Raw genomic sequence first — 26,735 nt, 5'->3', positions numbered from 1 at the left:
CTTCCTTCCTTCCTTCCTTCCTTCCTTCCTTCCTTCCTTCCTTCCTCTCTCTCTCTTTCTTTTTCTTTCTCTCTTTTCTCTCTTTCTTTCGTTCTTTCTCTCTCTTTCTTTCTTTTGAGACAGGCTCTTACTGTGTAGCCCTGTCTGGCTTGGAATTTACTTTGTAAACCAGGCTAGCCTGGAACTCAGAGAGATCCACTTGCCTCTGCACCCTGAGTGCTGATTAAAGATGTTATCATGCTCAGCTTGATAATTCTTTTTAAAATTATTACCCTTCTTATGAATAAATTGAGAGAAAAATAAGAGTCTACAACTTTAGTTGATAATTTTCAACTTTCTCCTCCTCCCTTCCCTTTCTTTCTTTCCTTTTCTTCTTCTACCCTGAAACTGAATGGACAACTGCAACATAATTTTAAAAAGCATTCATCAGGTTTATCTCTAGTGCAAGTGCATGTGTTTGTGTATTCTGTGCATGTTTGTTCATTGTAGTCACACACAGTAGCCAAAGGTCAAGGTCAGTTTCATCCTTTGAGGAAGGTTGTCCTTCCTCAAAGAAACGAAACAGGGTGTCTCATAGAGCTCGAAGCTCACCCATTTGTGTAGGTTTGTAGGCCAGCAACCCCTTCCTAGTACACATGTGCTCTGCTTTTTACATGGGTCCGCATGTTTGCCCAGCAAGCTTTTTATTGACTGAGCTATCTTTCCAGCACTTGCCTTCTTTAAAAAGTATTATACTTATCTGTTTAGCATGTGTGTGTGTGTGAGCACATGTGTACATGCCTGAGCACATATGTGTTTAGTATGTGTATGTGTGTAGTATACATGCAGAGCCTAGGGCCAAAGGACAGCTTGTAGTTGTCAGTTTTCTTTATCCAGCACGTGTTCCAGGAATTGAAACCGGTGTCATCGGGCTTGGCAGGAGTGCCTTTACCATCTCACTCGCCTCTGTCTGTCTGTCTGTCTCTTTTTAACTTTCGGACATTAATAAGAGAAATAATTTGTCAGAAATTGTGTAGCAGTTTTGCTTATTTAAAAGTACAGATTACAGGATTAGAGATGTAAATCCTTAGTAGTAATTGCTTAACATACACAAAGTATGAGGTTTGATACCCACCTCAGCATAAAATTAGGGTATGGTGGCCCATGTATGTAATACTATCACTAAGGAGGTGGGGGCAGGAGGATTGGAAGTTTAAGGTTTTCCTTGACTGCAAAGCATGTTTGAGGTTAGCCTGGGCTATGTGAGACCCTTCCTCAAAAGGAAGTATAGATGACAACGGGCAGAAGATGTAAGCACAACTATTTAGTTTCCTATATAATTGTTGTCTCAAGGAAGGGGAGTGTGGAAATGTTCAGTACGTGGAGTGCTTGGTTTCTTGTTGGATTTTACTTCAGATATTTAGGAATTGGGAAATACAGTTTCTCTTAAGAAGCTGATGTTGTGCAAAGTGTGTATTTGAAACCTGTTTTCACTGTATGTGGAACAATGGTTTTGGCTTTTCATTTGAAAAGTGAAAAGCCAGGCTTGGTGGTATATGCCTTTAATGCTAGCACTCGGGGGGCAGAGGCAGGTAGATCACTGAGTTCGAGGACAGCCAAGGCTACACAGAGAAGCTCTGTCAGAGAGAGAGAGAGGATAATAATAGTATTTTTATAGAGAAATATTGGGGAGGACTTAAAGTAACAGATGTGAAACATTTAGGGTCATATTGATGCATAGTAAACTATTGGTGATATTAACTGTTTTCTAAAAATTTAAAAATACTCACTTTATGTGTCTGAATATTTTGATTACATGTATGTATGCAAACTTACTAACTATATATATATATATATATATACACACACACATACACACACACACACACACACACACACACACACACACACACACACTGCTGGGACCAAATCTGTGGCTTTGTACACACCAGGCGAACATTCCACCACCTGGATACAGCCCTGTTTTAGGTGCACTGTCCTTCCCTGGGTTTATTTAGGTCACAAAGATGTCAGAATTTTAAACTGTTTGTATAGAGTGGTTTTAATACAGTGGATAAAAAACTCCCTAAGTTCCCAGCCTGCCTTTCATAGTCTTGGTGCCTCCTTGCGTCACATTGTTTCTTCCTCAAATGTCTTTTTTTTTTTCCTCACAACAATGGCAATACAATTTGATTCTTGGTCACCTTCTGTTTCACACTACTTCCTCTATTTTATGTCTTACTCATGAGTCTTACTAAAGACATTGCAGTGCCTGCAGAGATGGCTCAGTGATTAGGAGCACTTGTTGCTCTTGCAAAAGATCTGGGTGCGGTTCCCAGCACCCACGTGGTGGCTTCCAGTGGTCTGTAACTCCAGTTCTCAGGGATCTGAAACCCTCTTCTGACCTCCATGGGCACCAGGCTTGCATATGATGCATATACATGCATGCAAATATTCATGCACATAAAAATTTTAAAAATACATTGTAAATGCTTTAGGTCAGATTTTTTTTTTTTTTCAGGACTTTTAATGTATCCTTGGCTGTCCTGGAACTCACTCTGTAGACCAGGCTGGCCTCAAACTCACAGAGATCTGCCTGCCTCTGCCTCCCGAGTGCTGGGATTAAAGGCGTGCACTGTGATCACTACCTCATCTCCTCCTCCTCCTCCTCTTTTGTGTACAGTATGGTACCAATAACAGTGCAGAGCTGCTGAAGGCTAATATACCAGGCACTGTCCTAAGCATTCTTTATGGGTTAAGTGTTATTTCCTCCAACAACACTGAACAAGGTAAACCCACAGTTCTAGAAAAAAAGCTGAAAGGTTAAGGGTCTGGGCAACGTGGCCGAAAACCATAGGCCCACATGCCTTAGAGTTGGGCATTGAGCCCAGCAGTGTGTGTCAGTCAACACAGGTGGTTTCTCTTTCGTGAGGTTCTAATCCTGGCATCAGTCCATATGCCTGCTGTTGGCAGGTTGCTGCCTGGCTCTTCTGTGTATAAAAACTACTATAGAGTGACATGTGTAGTTCCAAAATACCTCCAAAAAAGAAATTATAAAAAAAAACTGACTTTATTCTGGGTGTAGTGGCACATGCTTTTAATCCTAACACTAGGAAGGCAGAGGCAGGAGGATGTCTGTGAGTTTGAGGCCAGTGAGAGCTACATAATAATACCCTGTCTAAACAAAATGAAACAAAACCTGGTTCATGGACTGGCAAGATAGCTCAGCAGGTAAAGGCACTTGTTACAAGTCTTGACTTGAGTTTGATCTGTGGACCCACAGAGTGGAAGGGCAGTACCAACTGGAGAAAGTGGTTCTCTGACCTCTATATGTGTGCATACAAAATAAAACTGTAAAAATCGAACTGTTTTCTCAACTTTTACTTTTAAGAAATTTAAAACATTTTTGTATATGGGTTTTTTTGTTTTTTTTTTTTTGTTTTTTTTTTTGTTTTTTTTTTGTTTTTGGTTTTTGGTTGTTTTGTTGTTGTGGAGGTTTTTTTTTGTTTGTTTGTTTTTTGTTTTTGTGGCATCAGCCTTTAATCTCAGCACCCTGGAGGCAGAAGCACAAGGGGATCTCTGAGTTCAAGACTAGCCTGATCTACATAGTGAATTAGAGGCCAATCAGGACCACATAAGTGGGACCCTGTCTTGAATTAATTAAGAAAGAGGAAAGAAAGGAAGGGAGGAATGAATGAATGAATGAATGAATGAATGAATGAATCTTTAGCTAGTTAAACTGAGCAGGTCCCTTTTTTGATGGGGCCTGGTATGCAGTGGCTGCAACAGCAGCGACTTTGGTAGTGCTTATGTCTGTTGCCTGTATGGGCTGCCCTAAGGGATCTTGGAGACGTTGGTCATTTTGTCTGATTTCAGTGCTGTCATTAAACTAAGCTCCAGACAGGTATGTGTGATGCCTTTGGGGAGCCCCAAGGCACAATGGCCAGCTCATCATGTGCTTCCACACCAGACTGCAGAGTGAGGAACATGTGATAGAACCGAGTTCCTATTGTCCCTGGCTGCAGGATCAAATATAAACCCACTCATGGTGCCCTTAACACACCTGACTCTCCTCGGCTTTAATGCGCTGTCCTGTATCCCACCAAATTGTGTTAGTAGTAAATGTCATATACAGTTTGTCTGAAAACAAACAAAAAAGCAAAAATAAAGATGTTTTTTCTAAGAATAACAAATTCTCTTATAAGGTTAGTGTTGTTATTATACTTCTGAAAATTACTAGCTGCCATTGGGGGTGTAGATAGAGTAAGTTATATGGCATGTGTAAGGCCTTATGTTCAACTCCAGCACCACAAACAAAATTACAAACGAAAAAGATTGTGTCTCATAAAAATGACAAGGAAGCTGTACCACAATAACACAGTAATATGGGTGCCTAAAGAAGACTTGCATAATGACATACTGATAGATATATTAACTGGCAGGGGACATTCTCAAAGGGTCCTGTTTTTAGACTATCTGCAGGCAAATAATAACTGCTGAGAGATGCAGAATTATTTTTCCCAGAGATGAGCCTCTATTTGGTTACCCAGCATCTGTCTCTATATCTGTTACATGTCTATGTATGTATATATAATCACAGGTTTAGAGATGGGAAGAAAACTTTGTGGAGTCAGTTTTCTCCTTCACGTTTATGTGGATTCTGGGGATCATACTCAGGTTGTCAGGTTTACACAGCCAGCACGTTTACTTTCTGAGCCATCTTACAGGCTCCATGTTTTATTTATTCTTAGATTTGGAAAAAAATACTTCAAAGCTTATGCTGTGCTGGCATATCACATTCTGAGCCACGTAATCATTGATATCTCACTGTGGTTAATATTTGCTAGTAACTCATTTAAAGTAGTAGCTGTTAAGTATCTCCGTGGTGGTTTGAATAAGATGTCCCTCATAAGTCTTGACCATTTAAATTCTTGGTCCTTGGTTGGTGTGACTGTTTGGGAATGATAAGGAGTTGTGGCCTTATTGAATGAGGTTCGTCACTGGAGTTGGGCTTTGATGTTTCAAAAAACTCCATGCTGCTCTCTCTGCCTCCTGCTTGTGGATCTAGATGTTAGCTGTCAACTGTTCCTGTCGTCATGCGTTTACTCCATAATAATGCACTCTAAACTTATGAAACCATAACCTCAATTAAATGCCTTTTTTTTTTTTTTAAGTAAGGTGTCTTGGTTGTGGTGTTTTGCCAAATAATAGAAAAGTAACGAAGACAACCTCTATTATATTTTTATATATGTACATATTTCTATTTTATATTTTTAATACGTAATCTAGGGTGACATTTAAACTGTTGTTTCAGTTGAAAAATCTTTAGTGAGCTCTTATGTCTTAGAGTAGTATGAAGTTGTTTCTAGTCATGGTGGCACATGCCTGGAGTCCTAGCATTTGGGAGCCTGAGGGCTGCATGTCCCTGCAATTGGAGACAAGCCTGTATATACAACAATGTGAACTTCATTTCTCTTGAGCGCATAGTTTCTGCCAAACTTAAAACTAGTTCCTGAGATAAAGCCCTTTGTTTAACTATGCTTTGACAAAATATTCTCCTTGCCCGTCATTTACCTCTTTGTTTCTTAATGATCTTAAAGTTCATGTTATGTGTCCTTTTCTTTCCTAGACCATGGTGTTTGTGTCTTTTGCCCAACATTTTCTCAAGTATTTTTCTGAAAGTTATACAGTTTTAACTTTGATGTTTTAGTTTGTGTCATTTTAATTACTTCTGTTTATTATAAACATAAAGATTGAAGTTCACAACACATCAAGGGAGTTGAGTTAGTCCCTTTTGTTGAAATTGTTGTTCTTTCTCATTGAATTACCTGGGGCCAAGCACAAGAGCCATAGCCGTTAGTTGTTTTAATTATTTTCCTATTACAGTGAGCATATCACATTTTTTTCATTCAGTTGGCTTCTGGGCGAGTGAAGTTATGTTGAAGGCTAGTATACTCAGGACGTTGGCAGGCAAGTGGATAACAGTTACATTATTATTATTTTAGATTTATTTATTTTCTGTGCATGAATGTTTTGCCTGAATGTATGTCTGTGCACGACATGTGTTCCTAGTGCCCTTGGAGGACAGAGGTGTTGGATCCCCTGGAACTGGAGTTCATGGATATTCGCAAACCACTCTGTGCGTGCTAGGACCCAAACCTGGGTCCTCTGCAAGAGCCCTCTTGACCCTTAAACTATTTTTCTAGCCCCTTTAATTCATTTACTTACTGAACCTTCAGAGTGATGTTGACTGTCACTTTTGAGTGTGCAGCTCGGCAAATGCAGGCAGGTTATTAGGAGAGTCCTTAGAGAGCGGCTCCATCCTTGTACACTATGTGACATGGTAAGGGTCATAAGGGAAAGAGCAGGCTTTGTGAGAGACTGTGATGGACTTTGGAAGGCTCCACTGAGGGATGATGGCTGGTCCAGACAGATAAAACATTGTGGTTACAGGTTGGGACAGTGTTCAGCCTTAAAGTGTTTGTGGCACGTGCGAGAGCCTGAGTTCAGATCTACAACACCTATGTGAAAAGCCAGGCACAGCAGCACATACCTGTAATCCTGGTGCTAAGGAGACAGAGACGGAGTTGCTGTTGCTTACTGTCTGACTAGTCTGACTAAATGTATGAGCTCTATCTGTCTCGAAAAATAAGTTGTAAGAAATTAAGGAAGACATCAGATGTTGACTTTTTATCTCCATACGTATGTGCGAGCTTATGTCTGCACACACATGTACCTGCATACACAAATATGTATACACAACTAAACATTTTAAAAGTCTAATCACAAGTCGGGCATACTGCTGTATTCATATATCTCAGCTCCCAGGAGGCTGAGCCAGGAGGACAGGTTTCAAGCCCATTCTGGGCTGTCTCAAAAGAAATGGGAGTGGGGGGAGGCTGGAGAGGTGGCTCACTGGTTAAGAGCACTCAGTACTTTTCCAGAGGACCCAGTTTCGGTTCCCTGCACCCACATGGCAGCTAACAACCTTCTATAACTACAGTTTCAGAGGATCCAAAGCCCTCTTCTAGTCTCCAGGGGCATTGCATGCTTGTAGTTCATGGACACACTCAGGCAAACACCCATGCACCTTAAAAATAAATAAGTAAATCGTTAAAAAAAATCCCGATTGCAAGAATGAACATGGCACATCTGAAACACCAAAAAGAAGCCAGCAGGTGTAACAGTAGGAAGTCTTGGTAAATGCTGAGGCTTCTGGGCTATGGATCATGTTGTTATTGCTCTATATGGCAGTAGTACTGATCACTGAAGTAAGCAACAGAAACAGAAGCATGGCGGGTATGGTGATGCATCCTTTGTATCTCAGCACTTGGGAGGCAGAGGCAGGTAGATTTCTGTGAGTCTGGTCTACACGATGAGTTTCACCATCCAATACTATACAGTGGGACTTGTCTCAAAACAGGAAAAACCTAAACAGAATAAAATACATTCATCTCCTTCCCACTGTTCCGCGAGTGACACATAGCTAGAGTGTAGAGTCTCGTGCATGCTAGGTGTGCTAATTGCACACTCACCCCACTCAAATGGTGTACTAACTGAGCTACACCCACAGCCTTCAGCACGGCATTTTTGAGGGTCTTCCTCGTTGACTATAGTAGTTGTTCATTTTCCTTGTGTTAAAGGGTTTAGTTAGTTTTTCTTGTTGCTGTGACCGAATGCCTGACATGAAGAAACAAGGAAAGGAAGGTTTGCTCTGGCTCATAGTTTCAAAGGGTACATTCATCATGGTGAGGAGAACATGCAGCAGCTGTGGAAGGAGAGGGACGAGGGGAGGACCAGGGAGGGGTGACTAGAGAAGGGATGGAGGGGGGAGAGAGAGACTCATCCTCCCCAAAATGGCTTTCTCCAGGTAGCCTACACCTTCCAAAAGTGACATAACTTACTAAAACAAGGCCACCTAGAGCGAACCAAGGATTTAAACATGTGAGCATTTGGGAGATTTCACATTGAACCCATAGCAGCAGGTATGGAATAAGAAAGCCGAGAGCTTTCTCAAGAAGAGATGCAGTGACCGGACAAGTCAGGAGTTACATATGTAGGAAATAAAACTCAGTGATGTACCATGATTCTTGGGCGTCTTGCTTGAACAGCTAACAGATGTGCTTTCTATCGGAAAGACACATTTAGATAGAGTACAAACTGAGAGTTTCAGGTGTGACGAGTGCCTTTCTGCTGGCATTTGTATTACATGTGGAGTATGGGGGGTGGGTGAGAAGTTTCTACGGTAGAAACATCGAAGCCACTTTCAGTCAGGGATGGTACCGTGGAGAAGATCTCAACTTTACCAAGTTTCAGCCAGCTTCTATTGGCTGCACTGACTAAGAACAAATCACTCGATTTTAAAAAATCTTTTCTCATGTGAAATGGAAACATTATTTGTTTTGTAGAGTTAAGTATGTGTCACGTGATAGTGAGTCCACGGTTTAAAGCTGTTTGGCTCTGTGGATGCTCAGAAAAGTTGGTTCACGCGCATGCAGTTTGGATTGAGAGGAAAAGGTTGTGGAAACCCATGAAAGGCATGGAGGAGATTTGCTCTGTTAGGAAGCTGTAGTGTTTCTGTTTGCAGTTAGACTTGGAGAAGTCTCATTTCAAGAACTGTTTTCTAACTGCTGTGAAGAAAGAAGTTAGAGGGAAGACATCTCTATAGCCAGGTGTGGCAGCTCTTGCCTTCAGTCTCAGCATTTGGGAGGCCAAGGCAAAAAGATTGCCATGAGCTCAGCCCTGGTCATCTTAGACTACATTCAAAATAAAACAAAAGAAGTATCTAGAAAAATCAGTGATCATAGTTTAGGATAAGGTGCTGAGAGCTGTTTTGGGTTTTGAAATTAGTATAGAAGTCAAAGAATAAATAGATAGGTAGGTAGGTAGGTAGGTAGATAGATAGGTAGATAGATAGACAAACAAACAAACAAATAAAAGAAACTGCCAGGTGTGTTGATGCAGGCCTTTACTTTTAGCACTCTGGAGGCAGTGGCAGTTAGATATCTGAGTTCAAGGCCAGCCTAGGCATAGCAAGTTCCAGGCTCGCCAGCGCTACACAGGGAGATCCTGTTTCAGAAAACAAAACATAACAAAATAAGAAACTATAGGATTTGTTCAAACAGTTCTTTATGACTTAACAGTAAAGGAAGAATAAGTCACATGTGATTCTATGAATTGTTATCTGGGAAGCTATAAAACAGGCAGAAGCCGTGACAGATATGATCAAGAAGCAAAGTTGAGTCAGAGAGAAAGACTTCCTTTCAGTCCTGAGAGTGTGACTCCTGGGGTTAAAGTATGGCTATCCTCATGTCATCAGTTTCTCTATGGCAAAGAACTGTGAAAAAGAATACAAGATTAGAAACAGGAATTTTAGTCCTCAATCCAAATCATTAATTAGCTTGTGGCCCTGGGAATACCTGCATCTCTGGTATTCACTAGAGTTATCCAATAAGAGAAGCTAATGCTCATCTGCCTCAGCAGATTTCCAGAGTTGTTCTGCAGATCAAATACAGATACATATCAGGGCTGGAGAGATGACGGAGAGGTTAGGAGTACATGCTGCTCTTGTGGAGGATCCAGGTTTGGTTCTCAGCACCCATCTTGGACAGCTTACAGACCCCTGTAAATTCAGCTCCAGGGTTTCTGGATGCCTTCATGGGCACCTGAGTCACATGTATATGTGTGTGTGTGTGTACACACACACACACACACACACACACACTTTTAAGAAATGCGTTACAGATCTGGGAGTGTAGCTCAGTAGTAGAGCAAATGTTGAGCATGTACAAGGCCTTGGGTGTGATCTCTAGCACTCTCAGTACATTAAAAATACTATTGTGATTGTAACTCCCCATGTAATTATAAGATGGTTATGCTACTTCTCAGTTCAGACTAAACCAAAAATAATTGTATTTAGGGCCAGAGAAGGGAAAATAAGAAAAATGTCAAAATTTTTAACTTTTGTTTGGTGTTAATGAGATACATGTATCTGGAAACTTGGTAGACTGATTTGGGAGACTCATTTGGAAGCTTATGTCGTCTATGACAGAGATCATAGCTAAAAATGCAGGTTGCATCTTGTTGGATGTGAATATTTAACATGATTTTAGGTTGAAGAATCAACGATCGGGTCTTACTTCCATCTGTGTGGTGCTCTATGTGTGGTAGCAGAATTCAAAGGCCCTGGAAATTCAGTCTACTGCTACCCTTTGCTTTGTGGTTTTGGCAGTCTGCTTAGCCCCTCACTCAGGCCTTCACACTCTTTTATGGGAATCACAATACCTCACTACCTATCAAGTTGTTACAAAGGGTAAATGAGATAACGTAAAATACCTAGCCCAGAGGAGATACCAAGAAAGTGACAATGCCTACACTGCACCCTTATTGCCTCAGTAGAGAGCAGTTCTGGGAATTTGATTTTGTTGTCCAACATGTTTTTTGTTTTCTTAATTTTAATTTTTAGATTTTCTTTCTTTCTTTCTTTTTTTTTTTTTTTTTTTTAGCTCTGGTTGTCCTAGAACTCATTGTGTAGACCAGGCTGATCTTGAACTCATAGAGATCTGCCTGTCTCTTCTCCAGATGCTGAGATTAAAGGTGTGTGCTACCACATCTGGCCAACATTTGCCTTCTTATTAATTGTTAGCAGTTTAAAAAAAAAAAGTCTCTAGTTATTTGTTTGCTGAGTAGAACAAACAACAGCTGTATAAGTAGATGGTTATAGCTCAAAAAGAATATTGTAAGGTTTTATTTCCCTCTGTGATTTACTGTTTTGAGTTTGGTGTTAGATACTACTTGAACCGAGATGCTAGACACTGTTAATTAATCATAGAATTGAACTAGTCTGTATGCCTCAGAAGCCTTCACAATATTCCGAACAGCTAAAATCATCTCATCAAAGTTCATATAGTAATAAAAACCTCTTTGTTCTGTAGATGAAAATGTAAAAGTAGTATATGAACTATTCATTAATCCTTTTTCTGGGTGTGGACTTGTCCAACCTTCTGACAAGACAGGGTGGTCTTATTGCAGACGTTACATTATAACATTGTTACACGGTATGGGTATGTCTAAATACCTTGTAGTACATTGTGTAATTGTGTAATAAACAGAGTGATGAGCAGCAGTGGTCTAACAAAGGACTTGCATCAAAATCGGGGATGTGGTCTTAAAATACTCACACTTTAACCCCTTAACACACATACTTATTAAGCTGGAATCTTAAGACTAGACACTGACATATGCATTTTGTGATGATTCTGCTACGTATGCCACTTTTAAAACAGGTAGATAATGTACGAGTGTAGAGAATTAGACATCTTTACACTGTTAATATAATTGTAAATTGATATAGTATGGCCAGTAGAAGAGTTTGCAGCTAGATAAAGTTTTTAAACCTGCCCTGTATGAATACACACATGCCCAGATTTATAGTTTGAATTTTTTTTCTTCAAGACAGGGTCTTCTTCTATATAGCTCAGTTTGGCCTTCAACTCAAGATCCTTCTCTCTACTGCCTCAATCTTGGGATGACTAGTATATGATAGCGTACCCCGCTGAAGGAAACATTCTTCAATTGCTGTATGTGCTAGTACATGCCTATATCCTACTACTCAGGGCAAAAGTAGGAGGCTCTTGAGTTTAAGGACAGTTTACCACATAGTGATACCCTGTCTCAAAAAGTTGTTGGGTTTTTTTTTGTTTGTTTTTTTGTTTTTTGTGGACATGTTTGTATACTGAAAACTTGTAAGCAGCTAATTGGTTTATAGTACACATGTGGTTGACTGCTACAGTTTACTACATAACCATTTCAAGAATGAAGTAAAATCCTGCAGTGGTGGCTTATGCATTTACTTCCAGCACTAAGAGGCAAAGGCAGAAAGATCTCCATGAGGTTGAGGCCAGCCTGGTCTTCAGAGTGAGTTTCAGGAAAGCCAGGGCTACACAGAGAAACCCTGTCTCAAAAAAGTAAAAGACAAAACGAAAATGTTTTAAATTTGTTAAAGTTGTTATGAAACTAAGCAGGACTTTTGCTGTGTGTGATAGTGTGTTTCTGTAAACCCAGTACCTGGGAGGATGAATCAGGAAGCTCCCCGGTTTAAGGACAGCCCAGGCTCCATGGCCTATCCTATTTGCTTTATGTCTGAATTATATAGGTTTAATGCCTGCATATCTGAATGTGAAAATTAAGTATAAAACGCTTGTGTAATCTTTATCAACTAGTTGACTTCTTGCCTATTAGAATTTTAATACTTTTTAAATCCTCTTTTCAATTTTAGGCTCGATGAGAGAAAGGGAAAGTTAAGGATGCTGGAGCAGAACAATGGATTTCTCTTTCTCTTTCATGCAAGGGATCATGGGAAACACAATTCAGCAACCACCTCAACTCATTGACTCCGCCAACATCCGTCAGGAGGATGCCTTTGAGAACAACAGTGACATTGTTGAAGATGGTGGCCAGACACCCTTCGAAGCTACTTTGCAACAAGGTTTTCAATATCCACCTACAACAGAAGACCTTCCTCCACTCACAAATGGCTACCCACCATCAATCAGCTTGTATGAAACTCAAACCAAATACCCACCATATAATCAGTATCCCAATGGGTCAGCCAACGGTTTTGGTGCAGTTAGAAACTTTAGCCCTACTGACTATTACCATTCAGAAATTCCAAACACGAGACCACATGAAATTCTGGAAAAACCTTCTCCTCCACAGCCTCCTCCTCCTCCTTCGGTACCACAGACTGTGATTCCAAAGAAGACAGGCTCACCTGAGATTAAACTAAAAATAACCAAAACCATCCAGAATGGCAGGGAATTGTTTGAGTCTTCCCTCTGTGGAGACCTTCTAAATGAAGTACAGGCAAGCGAGCACACAAAGTCAAAGCACGAAAGCAGAAAGGAAAAGAGGAAAAAAAGCAACAAGCATGAATCGTCCAGGTCCGAAGAGCGCAGGTCACACAAAACCCCCAAGGTAGAGCCAGAGGGACAGAATGTAAGTTGAAATGTTATGTGTTAAGTTTTATGATCTTTCATGTGTACTGGAAATTGGAAATCTTTTTATGTTTTTCTCTTCAAATATAAATATTTGTAGTGTGTTCTTGTGATCATTGGTTAACTAAGGTGCTTGGAAATATAATGAATAAGTATTTGGTGAGTAGATAAAGAAAATTATTAGTGAGGAAATATTTTTAAAGTGTTTAACAGCAAGAATCTTATCTTCCCCTCTCCATTTTTGGGAGTTGGTTTCCAAAATAGGGTTTCTCTGTGTAGCCCTGGCTGTTCTGAAACTCATTCTGTAAACCGGGTTGGCCTGGAACTCGAGAAATCCACCTGCCTCTGCCTTCTGCTTATTTATTTATTTTTTATTTTGAGAGGCTCAGTTATTTTTACTTGTTTATACTAATCTCTTGGTTTTGGAAAATGGAGACAAAAGGCAAAGAGAAAGGGGATTTTATTTTAGGCCAAATTGGCTGGAAAAGCTTGTTTTCCAAGTGTTTGCTGCTAACTAAGCAGAGGTAGGAGAGCTCTCTACAGTAGAACATCCCCTGGGCTGTGGCTCGCACCGTTAATTCTGATACTCAAGAAGGGGAGACAGATGCAGGTGGGTTGGTCTCTGTGGATTAAAGGCTAACTGATCTACATAGCCAGTTCCAGGCCCGCCTCAAAAATAAAATACAATAAAGTCAGATGCTGATTAGTTCTTCAGGTAGAGTTTTTATAAAACCCCACATGTACTGGTGTTTCTATCTATTTATTTGTCTATCTATATCTATGTTTTTTTGAGGCAGGGTTTCTCTGTGTAGTCCTGGCTTGTCCTGGACTCACTTTGTAGATCAGGCAGGCCTCAGACTCGGATCTGCCTGCCTCTGCCTCCCAGTGCTGGAATCAAAGGCGCTTGTCACCATGTCTGGCAGGAAGATTTGTTGTTATTTATCTATTAATTTATTTTTTGGTTTTTTAATTGAAAGGCATGAGCCACGATAGTATTAAAGATTATTTTCATATCTGAGATTGATTGTGAATTTCATGGCAATAAGAGAATAATAGCAGGTATATAACAGATCAGTTCTAACTTGAATGAAGAGCTTATAATACAAACTACAGATATTTCCTAGATATGCATTTAGAAAGAAACTAACAGATGTTTATTTTGTGATAGCTGTCTGCTTTTATAGTTCATATATTTGAATAAGTTAACTTATTTTGTTTGGTTCAAAGAAAGAATACTTGTTAATTGAACATTCCTTGGATTGCTAGATTCTATTTCATATGACTCAAATGTGATTTTCTTTTCTTTTTTTTTTCTGGGTAAAGGTTGCAGATGGTCTAGGTTATCACGAGTCCAAAGTGTGGTATTTCACATATTTTCCAATTTTTCTGTCATTTTCTTATTCATTTAATACATATTAATTGAATATCACATGTCAAACACTGTTCTAAGAATTGAAGGTGTGACTGTGAAAGCAAAACAAAAAATGTCTGCTCACAGGTGCTTATATTCCAGTTAATTTATATGTATATATGTATGTTTGAGGGTGTGTGCGTTTGCTGCCAAGTCTGCATACATAGAAGCAGATAAGTAGTATATGTATATACATACCACCACACATATGCATATATTTGTATGTATACACACATTAAACGGGCACACAAAGGTTTAGAGTTTGTCACATGTTATGAGAGAAATAGAATGAGAAATTAAGAGTAATCAGAGACACTCTAGTTCTACATCTGTGAGAATGAAGGTTTTAGAATGAAATGCTTTCTTTAATAAAAGTATTTTTTAAGTGTATGATTGCTTTGCTTGTATGTATGTATATGTACCAACTTAATACCCTGCCGATGGAACCAGAAAAGGGCGTTGGATTCCCTGGAACTGGAGTTACCAACAGTAGTGTGCCATGATGTGGTGCTGGGAATCAAACCTGGGTCCTCTCGAAGAGCAGCCAGTCCTCTTCACCACAGGACCATCTCTCTGGCCTCTGTTTCCATCCCTCTCTCTCTCTCTCTCTCTCTCTCTTTTTTAAAAAAAAATATTTTATATATGAGTGCTCTATCTGCGTGTATACTTGCACGCCAGAAGAGGGCATCAGATCCCATTAGAGATGTTGTAAGCCTCCATGTGGGTGCTGGAAATTGAACTCAGAACCTCTTAAAGACCAGACAGTGCTCGTAACCACTAAGCCATCTCTTCAGCCCCCACCCCCTATTTCTTTCTCCTTCTCTCACTGCTTACAGTGTTGCTCTCTAGAACACTCTGCTTTTCAAGCATTTGGTGTGGGGTAAGGGCAGGGGTGTGTATGTACATGGCTTGCTGTGCTGCACGTGGGGAAGTCAGAGGATAGCTTAGGGAGTAGCTTCTCCTCAGTTTCCACGTTGCTCCCAGGAGTTGAGCTTAGTTTGTCTGGCTTGGCAACTGTTTGACCAGTCCTCTCGTGTGTTCTTGTGTCTGTTCATGCATGTGTATACAGGTGCCCTTGGAGGCCAGAAGAGGGCCTTGATCTCCTGGAGTTAGAGGTTGTTGAACTTGGGCTCTCTGGGCAAATACTCTTAACCAGTGAGCCATGTCTCTGACCCCCTCATGAGGTTCTGTAGTGTCTTACATGGACTTTTTTGTTGAGTTAACAAGTGGAAGGATAGAAGTTAATTGTGCAGCCCAGACACACACTGTAGCATTACTTTTTAGCCTAGCCTTGCACAGGGTAGGCACAAGCTGTAGCAGTGAGCAGCATTCCCAACCCCACTGTAACAGTTTCTTGCCTAGACATTGCAAAGAGACATGGTAACACAGTGGCTTTGGAGAATCACAAACTTTCAGAAGATCTGAATTTGCCTTTTTCGTGTATTAGTTTTTGAGAACTGCTGTACTGGCCTGAGAACATTAGGGTTTTTGTTGTTCTTTTGGGGAATCTGATTTTGCTTATATCTTTGAAATTTATTTAGCTAATGTTGTGAAAAGCTTAAATTCTGCCAGAATTTTCTTATTTATTTAATTATTTACTTTTTCGCTTGTTTTTTATTTCTTTATATTGTGTATGTGTTGATTGCATATTTCAGCTACTTAGAATAATATTGATATGAACATAACTGAACAATATTGATAAGAACATAGCTATCTCTCTGACATCAGTCTTTCTATTTGAGGGTACAACAAAAAGTGGTATTATTAGATCATGGAAGAATTTTGTTTATTTTTTCATATAATTAAAAAGAAAGAAAAGAAATTTTACTCTGATTCTTTCCTGAAAAATAAATAGATCTTCCCGTGTAGGATCAACTATGAATATTTTAAAAGCATATATACCCATAACCTCAGAAGTTTCAGATGACGTTGAATAAGACGTAACGAAGAGCTAAGTCAGTTATCCTTTAGCTGCTTTCCTCTTACTTGGTAGTTGGCCTTTCACAGCTGAAGGAAGATGTCCTCTATTCTCAGAAGCTATCTGATGGCATTTTCTAAATTCTTTCTTTTCTTGACTCAGAGTATTTGACTTCATCATTCTTTTGAGCAGAGTCTCTTCTTGGTTGCTGTGTAACTCACTGTGTAGATCAGGCTGGCTACATAAAAGTGTGTGCCACCATACCGAGCTTTGACTTAAAAAAAAAAAAAGACCTACTAATTTTTATTTTAGATGTGAATGTTTTGCCTGCATGTATGTCTGTGTACCGTGTGCATGCAGCGCCCAAGAAAGCCAGAAAAGTTTGTTGGTTCCTCTGGAACTAGAGTTACAGGTGGTTTTCCATCCTGTGGATACCGGGAACTGAACCCAAATAAGAACAAGTGCCTTTAACTGCGGAGCCCTGCACTTGACTTTTATTGGCCATTTCTCCACATAAGCCTGTCACTCTTACCCTTCCCTCCTCCCAGTCTCCCTTTTCCTTCTAAAATGCGGTCTGTCTATTCCAGGTTGCACTGCTCTTGAATGACTGTAGCCCTCCTTCCTCTTGGCCGTATGTGCGGGTGTTAAGGCTTGCCCCAGCACAAGTGGAGAACAGCTTTTCTTAATTAAGTCTGTGATACTGTGCATCAAGTTGACCCGCTTCATCTTATTAGCCCAGAGATCTCTAAATTCCTGCTGGCTTTCTGTTTTGCTCCCAGGTGAGCACATTTGTGCGGAGTTTCCTCTGTTAGTGTGGCATCATTTCATGGAATAAGGGAATTTAGAGTAAATCCTGGGCTTTTTTTCTCTTGCCACATCTTTCTTTTGAAAATGACTGAAACTTTCAAATGTTTGTAAGTGATTTTGACATTGTATCAAAACAGCCTGAAAGAACTGCCAACAATTGAGTCAGCTGTTTCTCTGTGTAACCCTGGCTGTCCTGGAACTCACACTGTAGACCAGGCTGGCCTCAGACTCAGAGCTCTGCCTTCCTCTGCCTCCTGAGTGCTAGGGCTAAAGGTGTGCGCCACCATGCCCTCTTTTTACTCACTTGCATGTGCTCATGGCAACCCTACAGAAGCATCTCACAGCTAACTTGGGCTTGGATTACTGCAGTGTTCTGGTTAAGCAGGTCCTGCTCCCCTTCTGCTTCCTTCCAAAGTACTCTCGACATGTTAGCCAACAGCATCTTTTAAACCAGTGGCTTTTTATTGCACTTAAAATGAAATATAAATACTTTGTCATGGTTTACAAGGCTCTTGCAATCTAGCCTGCTCTTCCATTCTGATGAGCGTCACTCCTCCTTGGGCAGTGGGTTAGTGGGTGTGACCTTTTAAAAACATTAACTAATTAGTTAATTATGTTAGTGTGCATAGGTGTTTTGACTACATGTATGTCTGCACTATGTATAAGCCCGGTGCCTGCAGAGATCAGAAAAGGCTGTTGAATCTCCTGGAATTGGAGTTACAGACACTTGTCAACTGCCTTATGGGTGTTACACATCAAATCTGGTTAAGAGCACTGGATGCTCTTAACCACTAAGCCATCTCGGTAGCCCCAATTGTTGTGACCTTCAGATGTCCACCTTTTAATCTTGGGTCTTTATTATTGTTCTGTTGCTGTGAAGAGACACCACAACCAAGGCAATTCTTATGAAAGAAAACATTTAGTGGGGGCTTGCTTACAGTTTTAGAGAGTTAGTCAATGATAATCATGGTAGGGTGCAGACAGGATGGTGCTAGGGAAGTAGCTGAGAGCTTTATGTCCTGATCAGCAGGCAGTAGGCAGAGAGAGAGAGAGAGAGAGAGAGAGAGAGAGAGAGAGAAACATTGGGCTTGGCATGGGCATTTGGAACCTCAAAGCCCACCCTAGCAACACACTTCTTCCAACAAGGCCACACCTACTCCCAAAAGGCCACTCCTCCTTAATCCTTCTCAAATGGTTCACTAGCAGGCGATGGAACATACGAGTTTATGGGAGCTGACTGTATTCAAATCACCACACCCCTTGCTATTTCTTCTTTCCCCACTTTTTACTAAGCCAACTCCTCTTCCATTGCTTCTCAAATTATAGCCTCCTTTCTTAGAGAGGCCTTGAGGTCAGAGCTATCTCTGTTTATAAGTATATGGCCTTATGTAAGCCATCTGAATTTCATTCTCTGAAAAGAAGTTAAAACAAAAGCCAAAACTACCAGGTATGGTAGTGCACTGCTTGAATTCCAGCACATGGGAGACAAAGGCAGGCAGATCTCTTTGAGGCCAGCCTGGTCCACAGTGTGAGTTCCAGGACAGCCAGGGCTACATAGAGAGACCAAAATAAGTAGATAAATAAACAAATACACACAGAAGACCCCAAATTAATAGATAAACTTTTTACTTATAAAAGTTATTTACTTTCTTTTTTTTTTTTTTTTTTAAGGCAGCATCTCATTAGCCCTGGGTGGCCTGCCCCTGTCTCCTGAGAAAATTTGCTTTTTACAGAAAATGCAAATAATACAAAAGTATAGATTTTTTTTTTTAGCATTTCTTAACGTCATTGTCAGAGCAGATAATTAATCTTATACATTTGTGTCAAAGCTTTTTAAGGTGCACATATATATGTATATATTGCTTTTATACCACAATTTAATCACATTTATTTTTATGTAACTATATTAAAGGTTTATTCATTCATTTAGTCATGCTTGTGTTTGTTTGTATCTATATGGGCCATGTGCACATGAGTGCCTTTAGAGGTTGGAGGCCTTGGCTCCCTTGGAGCTGGAGTTCCAGGCAGTGTGAGCCTCCAGATGTGGGAGCTGGAACTGAACTCTGTAGGAGCAGGTGCTCTTAACTGCCGAACCATCTTCAGCCCCATCTACGTTGTCTCCTTGTGTTACTTTTATAAGCAGGACTGCTATGCATATCTTCACACATTTTTTTCTTCTCAGCGCCTTTCAGAAACTATTTTAGAAAATTTCCTGGACAAGAGTCTGAAAATTTAAGACTCTCCATACATATTACTAAAGTACTTTCCAGAAAATTCCAGGTTTACCTCATGAGCTGTTTTTAGTGTCCTACTTTTCCTTCAATCTGATAAATTTAAAAAAGAAAACGGCTGGTGAGATCTCATTGAGTAAAGGTGCTTTCTGAGAAATTGATACCTGTGTTCAATCCTTGGAAGCCACATGAAGGAGAGAAACAACCCCCAAGTTATCCTCTGACCTCTGCACACACATCATGGAGTAATGGGTGGGGCAGGCAAGAGAAGAAGTAGAGTTTTTAAAAAGGGAAAAGCCAGTTTGCTTGCAACATTGCTATTTAGGTGATAGCGTAAGCACCGAGAGCTCTCCTGTGGTGTGGAATGGAAAAGTGCCTGTTAACACAAGGCACCGTGCACTGAGTAATCCATCTTACTCCATCAGTAGTTACATCCTTCATGCTCTTTAACATTTGGTTTCCTTTGATTTTTTTCATATAGCTCAGTTCTTAGGTTTACTGCCTCTTTATTCTATCCCCTACATTTTTCTGCCTAGAGACCAAATGAGAGGGTGGACACTGCACCAGAAAAGCCAAGAGAAGAGCCAGTACTCAAAGAGGCCGTCCCGGTGAGTGGCTCGTTGAATACTGTGAACCAGGTATGGCGTCAGAAAAAGATGACAGGGCTGGAGAGATGGCTTAGTGATTATGAGCCCTGGAGGCTCCTTAGAGGACCCAGGTTCGATTCCCAGCACCGACATGCTATCTCCAGTACCAGGGAACCCAACACTCTCTTCTGACCTAAGGAGGCATTGAGCACATATATTATACTTACACGTATGTTGCTCGTATGCAGGCAAAATATTCATTCATATAAAGTAAGATCAGTAAATCTTAAAACAACAAAAAAGACATGACAGCACAGCGACTGATTCTTAGCAGAGTGCCATTACAGCTCCACAGCCCATCTTTATGTCAGAAAATGCACTGAAAAAAATCTTTGAGCCTTTTAGGAATAGATGCTTCCTATGAATTATTTTCCTTATAAAAACCCTGATCATTTTGTTTTACTGAACTCTCAAGACGCATTATTATTAATTTGGCAACAGAAACCAGTAGTCCTGTTTTCAGTATTGAGGATGAGCTTATTATTTTTTTCCTCATTCTTCTTTTTTGCTAGTTATAGATAGCGATATCAGAGAGGATATAATTGAAGATGACTTTTACATTAGCACTTAGTGTGTGTTCATGTTCATGAGTATGGATGTGTGTATGCCGCAGCATAGAGCTTGGATGTCAGAGGGCAACCTTGGTGTCCTTCCACCTTGTTATGGATGTTGTTTCCCCCCCCTCTTCACCCCAACCCCCGGGTGTTTGCTAGGCTGTCTGGCTACCTCTCATCTCCATAGGAACACTGGGACCTGCTTTATGTGGGTTCTGACTCAGCTCCTCATGCTTGAGTAGCAAGCCCTTTACCCTCTGAGCCATTGCCCCAGCCCCGGAAGCGCTTTGAATGTACTTGATGCGTAGTTCTCTCCCTTTCCCTCCCTTGCTACCTTTCTCCCTCTCTCTATCCTCCCTCTTCTTCCTTTCCTTTCTTCCCCTGCCCCTTTCTTTCTTTTGTAATGGAATTTTGTGACATTTTTCTGTAGGTTCCTTCCTTCTTTCTCTCATTCTTTTCTGATGGAGTTTTGTGACCTTTTCCTGTAGGTTCAGCCAATACTGTCTTCTGTTCCAACAACAGAAACGTCCACTGGTGTTAAGTTCCAGGTCGGTGATCTTGTTTGGTCCAAGGTGGGAACCTATCCTTGGTGGCCTTGTATGGTTTCAAGTGATCCCCAGCTTGAGGTCCATACCAAAATTAACACAAGAGGTAAGACAAGTAATAAATAGACATTAAGTAACAAATTTGCAATAAAGAAAAGTGAACATTCAGTGTTGTATGTGAATGTAAGAATATACATATATATTATCTGACATAAGAATATGAATCTTTATCAGATTTTTATTTTTTATTGTGATGTGGTTTTGATTCAGGGTCTTATACTGTAGACAAGGCTGATCTCAACCAGCTAGTATCATCTAACCTCCTGCTTCTGCTCCTCAGGGTTTTCTCAGTTTTTAATGACAAATGAAATAATTTTGGTCATTTTAAACTGGCAGAGAACTTCCGTAACTAATGTCTTTATTATCTCACTATATAGCCTGGCTAGTCTGGAATTGGATTCATATAGTTCAGGCTGGCCTGGAACCCAGATGCCCATCTTCATCTTCTGAGTGATGAGAAATACATGTGTCATCATATCTAGCTCTTTTCATAACTTAAAAAAAAAATTGTGTGTGTGTTTACATTTGTATGTGCTGGTGCCACAGAGGCCAGAGGAAGACATTAGATCCTCTGGAGTTGGAATTGCAAGTGATTTTGAGCTGCTTAGCATGGGCACTGGGAATCAAACTTGTGTCCTCTGAAAGAGTAGCAAGTGCTCTTTGGTGTTGTTTGAGACAGGGTTTCTCCTGTGTAGCCTTGGCTATGCTGGACTCGCTTTGTAGGCCAGGCTGGCCTGGTACTCAGTGATCTGCCAGCCTCTGCCTTCCGAATGCCGGGATCAAAGACATGTGCCTCAGCTCCCGGCAGAGCAAGTGCTCCTCAGCACTGAGCCAACTCTTCAGCCCCCAGTAACTATTTCCGCCTTAGGACAAGGGATTGAAGTACACACAGGAGGTGAGCATTCTACCACCAAGTTTTAACACCAGCCTTTTGGTTTGTTCGTTTTTTATTTTATTTATTCATTCATTCATTCATTCATTCATTCATTCATTCATTCATTTATTTATTCATTCATTCATTCATTCATTTATTTGTTTGTTTATTTATTTATTTAGTATACAATATTCTGTCTGCATGTACACCTACATGCCAGAGGAGGGCAGATTTCATTGTAGATAGTTGTGAGCCACCATGTGGGTGCTGGGAATGGAACTCAGGACCTCTGAAAGAGCAGCCAGTGCTCTTAACCTCTGAGCCATCTCTCCAGTCCCCCTTGTTTGTCTTTTAAAGATTTGTTTTTATTTTAAATTATTTTGGGGATATGTGCACCATGTACCCACATAGGCCAGAACAGGGTATATTAGTTCCATTGGAGCTGGAGGTACAGGCAGTTGAGAGCTACCTGCTGTGGGTGCAGAGAACCAAACCTCTGTTCTCTCTATGAGCATTATGCACTCTTAACTGCTGAGCCCTTTCTCCCACCCCTTCACCACAGACCTTTTCATTTGTTTACTTCTGAGAATACCTGAGGGATTATCTTAATTACATTAGTTGATGTAAGAATAGATGTGTGCAGTGTCAGTTCCCTGGGCATAGTATCCATTACTATATATATATAAAATATATTATATATATATATATAATTTCTCAAAAAAAACCTCAAAGTAGGGTGTGGCATGGTGCATACTTTTAATCCCAGCACTGTGGGAGCAGATGTAGGCAGACATCTCTAGTGACTGCCAGGCCAGCCAGAGCTGTCTCCTAGTAAGACTGTCTCAAAAGACTTCATTATTTTCTGCTCAGTGTGGCTGTAATGGGAGCGGTTTCCAGCCGCTCTGAGTTGCTCGATAGGCTGGACTGTAACTGCCTGGGCCTGAACTCACTGTGTAGTCCAGTGCTTGAGCTTGCAGTCTTCTTGCCCCAGTTTTTCTAATCTAAGGTCCACTGTATGTGTCTCCTGACGGTGTTTATAATTTCTTTCAAGCTTCTTTGCCTTTTTTTTTTTTTTTTTAAAGATTTATTTATTATTGGTACAGCATTCTGCCTGCATGTGGACCTGCGGACCACAAGGGGGCAGCAGATCTCACTATAGATGGTTGTGAGCCGCCATGTGATTGCTGGGAATTGAACTCAGGACCTTTGGAAGAATAGCCAGTGTTCTTAACCTCTGAGCCATCTCTCCAGCCACCTTCCTTGTCTTAAGGACACTAATCTTACTGGCTTTCATACATCATTATTTTAAAAAGCATATTAGTAAGTGACTAGAAATTTTATATGAGTTTAATGTGTAGGCTAAGCCTTTTTTGAACTATGCTGTGTTTTGTTTGATTTTGTTTTGATACAGGGACTCTATTCTGTATAGTCCAGGCTGTTTCCAACCTCATTACCCTTCTGCCTCATAATTCTGAGCTCAGGGATTACAGATTGGACTCATCATGCATAACTTGGGTGAACATGAGTTCACTCTGGATTCCTATGAGAATCATTTTCACCCAAATAAGTACTTTTCATTGAATTAAATTTCACACTGCGTTTATCTTCTTCTGTTTCATTCATGACTCTGTAAATAGGCTTGGAAAGCCTTATGTATTTGATAGGGCATACAAGTATGACTTAGATCTAATTATAGTGAATAATCTGACCTTAGGAATGTTACAAATTAAGAAAACTTATATTCTGTGTGTACTTTGTCTAGACATATTTGGTTTTGACCAAAACATGATATGTAGTAGATTCCTTAGATTCTCCCACCTGAAAGTGATTTACTAAGTTCTATAACTGTTTAAGTTGCCTAATATTTATACCATAAAGATGTGGGAGGTGTAAGCTGAGGTAAAAACCTGCTAGCTCAGCGAAGTAACTTTACTTTATACAGAACTATATACGGAATATGTATTTACAAGCCTGATTCTATAGCTAAACTGCTAGCTCCGTAGAAATCTTTCTATCTGTGTTATTCTTCCGTCTTAGTCTACCTTTCTCTTGAGCTCCTCCAGCTCCATGAGGGCTCCTTGGCTTTTTTTCCTAAAATTGTTTTACCTGTGTCCTGCCAGCTGATTCTCTGTTGTCCCTGCAAGACCAGAGAGAGAATTCCTATCTCTTAACTTAGAGCTCAAAGGTCCTATTGCTATATTAGAAGTTTCTAGCTCCGCCCCCAATCCCTTGGCAGGCTGAACCATGTCACCATCATGTTGGGAGCCACCAAGCCAAGTCAGTAAGGCCGAACCATTTCACCTATATGGTGGGACAGATCAAGACCACCCAGCTGACTTTGCCATAGAGCAAAGACCACAGACCTCTCCCAAGCAACTTGCCTTAAATAGCAGGGACTTTCAATTCTTCACTTTATTTATTTGTTTGTTTGTTTATTTATATGGAGGCTTTCAGAGACACACCCAAACTGGTTCTCTTCAGGACACAACTAACGGCATCGGACATCTATTTAAGTTTTTATATTTTGCTAACAATTAGGTTTTGAATGTAAGATAATCAGGTATCTTGAAGCTGAAAGAAATTTTGGCGTACACTTAACTCTGTGTACTTGTTTGATGAACACACCCTTGTCATGTACTGAATTTTCCATTATCTGAGACAGTTTTTACCTTATCTATTTTTGACACTCCACTTCCTTCTTGGTACTGTTCACTATCACTGAGAAGGAAAAGTGTGTGTGTAAGTCTTGCAGGTTTGTGGGCTTTACCCCCTGGCGGCGCTGGCTACATAGCCAAGACTCTCTAAGCACAGCAGGTGGTGTTAGTCATCATCTTTCATCCTGGTAACAAGTGCCATTCAAAGATGAGGGTGGGGGATAGGGGGTGATTTTTTGTTTGCTTGTTTTGGGGGGTACTGTATTAGGTGGCTCTGTGAAGTTTTTTTTTTTTAATCTCTCTCTTTTTCTCTTGAGGCAGAGTCTCATGTAGCCTAGGCTGGCCTCAAACGTGCTATGTAGCTGAGGATTATGTTGAACTTCTGATTCCCCCCTCTCAGCCTTCTACTGGAATTGCAGTCATGTACCACCACACTTGCCTTATTGGGTCTGAGAATGGGACTCAGGGTGGTTTTTTTTTTTGTTTTTTTGTTGTTGTTTTTTTTTCATACAAAACAAGCACTTTACCAACTGAGCTACATCTGTAGCCTACCTACTGAATATTTTCTTCTGTGATGCTCACAGCAGCTAGGCATGAGGTATATCCTATGTCTCAGAAAATAATCGAAAACCACCTTATTTTATAACCCTTGCTCTACAACTCTTACCAGTTGAATCCCTGCAGTTATAACTAAGAGAAGCATTTATAGAAAAAGGGTGTTAGGTCAGAGCTCATGAAGTACCTTGGAACTCTCATAACTATGCATAGAGAACATGGCAGGATTATCCAAGAAGACTAAATCTTCTGAAATAATTCCTGTCCATATCCAGGGCTCGAGAGCTTTCAAAATGATACCATGTGAGAGTCATGGCTCTTCTGTTGTAACCTGTAGTGGTGTAAATAAAGACACAGAGGCTTTTTAGTATTTTAAAGCTTAGGCCTTTGGCTAGAGCAGTCTCCTAGCCAGCTGTCTAGACTAACCTGACTAATCCTAGGACCACGTCCTGCCACGTGGCTAGTTCTACCTCTCTGCTCTGCTCTGCTCTGTTCATTCACCTGTGTATGCTGGGAAATTTTCCTCCTTTGTTTTCTTCCTCCCAGCATCATTGTCTCTTGCAGAAGTTCTACCCCCCCACACTTCCTGCCCAGATATTGTCCATCAGCTCTTTATTACAACAACCATTAGGCAAGTGAGGAAGGACAAATATTTACAAAATATAAGACTAGTGATGAACCACAGCAATAATACTACTAATATCCAGCTAGTACTTAGCTCTCTGGCTGGTAAGCCGTCTGCCAGTTTAGTCGTCAGCAATTTAATATGCAGAGACAGCTTCACACAATGTATGCCACCAGCAACCTTTTGAGATTAAGGAGTTTTTACATTTTTCTTTTAAAGGTTTATTAAAATTTTTAAATTCTTGTATGTGTGTGTTGGGGTACGTACACATGCCTACAGGTGCCCTTGGAGGCTCATGTCCCCTGGAGCTGAAGTTAGAGGCAAGTTGTGAGCTTCCTGAAGAGCATTGGGAACTGAACTTGAGTCTGCTATGAAAACAGGTGCATTCTTCACTACTCAGTCATCTCTGCAACCCCAGGAGTTTGCACATTTAATTCATTAATTCCTCTACTAGTCAGACAAATTCATCTATGCAATTTTTTACTTTAGTGCTAGAAAATTTGTTTATATTACTCTTAGTAATTTGAGAATCTAGAATTTAAAAATCATTCATGTTTTGATTAAAAGCATAAATTTTTTTAATCTTAATCTTTCTTAATCTTTTAAAACCTAATAGCTTAAGTGAAATATTCATATGGTATAAAATTTAATCATGTATGTGTTTGTTATTTAAGGCAGGAACTCACTATGGAGTTCTGTCTGGCCTAGAACTCCCTGTATAGTCCAGGCTGGTTTAGAACTTCCTGCCTCTGCCTGCTGATAGTAAAGGTGTATGTGCTGCTAAGCCTAGCTCAAATTTATCATTTTCTTTAAATGCCAGAATTTAGTGATTTTTTTTAAAGATTTATTTACTTTTTTATGTACATGAGTGTTCTATCGA

The 26,735-nt window shown here is 40.3% G+C and overlaps 1 protein-coding gene and 1 non-coding gene across 5 annotated transcripts in view; both read left to right on the top strand.

Annotated features, from left to right (window-relative positions):
* Nsd3 (nuclear receptor binding SET domain protein 3) overlaps positions 1-26,735 on the top strand; it is a 115,634-nt gene that overhangs the window by 23,334 nt on the left and 65,565 nt on the right. For all 4 annotated transcript variants that reach the window (XM_055593322.1, XM_055593321.1, XM_055593319.1 and 1 more), the window contains 3 exons: positions 12,257-12,975; positions 19,878-19,949; positions 21,031-21,193. In XM_055593322.1, the coding sequence (XP_055449297.1) occupies positions 12,301-12,975; positions 19,878-19,949; positions 21,031-21,193 (910 nt within the window). In that variant the 5' untranslated portion in view covers positions 12,257-12,300. The remainder of the gene's footprint in view (positions 1-12,256; positions 12,976-19,877; positions 19,950-21,030; positions 21,194-26,735) is intronic.
* On the top strand, positions 3,704-3,835 carry LOC129666418 (small nucleolar RNA SNORA70). The gene has a single exon (XR_008718573.1). It is a non-coding gene; the product is annotated as a small nucleolar RNA SNORA70 (small nucleolar RNA).

Source organism: Psammomys obesus, unplaced genomic scaffold (genome assembly GCF_907164565.1).
Source record: "Psammomys obesus unplaced genomic scaffold, mPsaObe1.curated_primary_1811, whole genome shotgun sequence".
Lineage (NCBI taxonomy): Eukaryota > Metazoa > Chordata > Mammalia > Rodentia > Muridae > Psammomys > Psammomys obesus.
The sequence above is the reverse complement of the archived record's forward strand: the minus strand, read 5'-3'. Positions and strand labels throughout refer to the sequence as shown.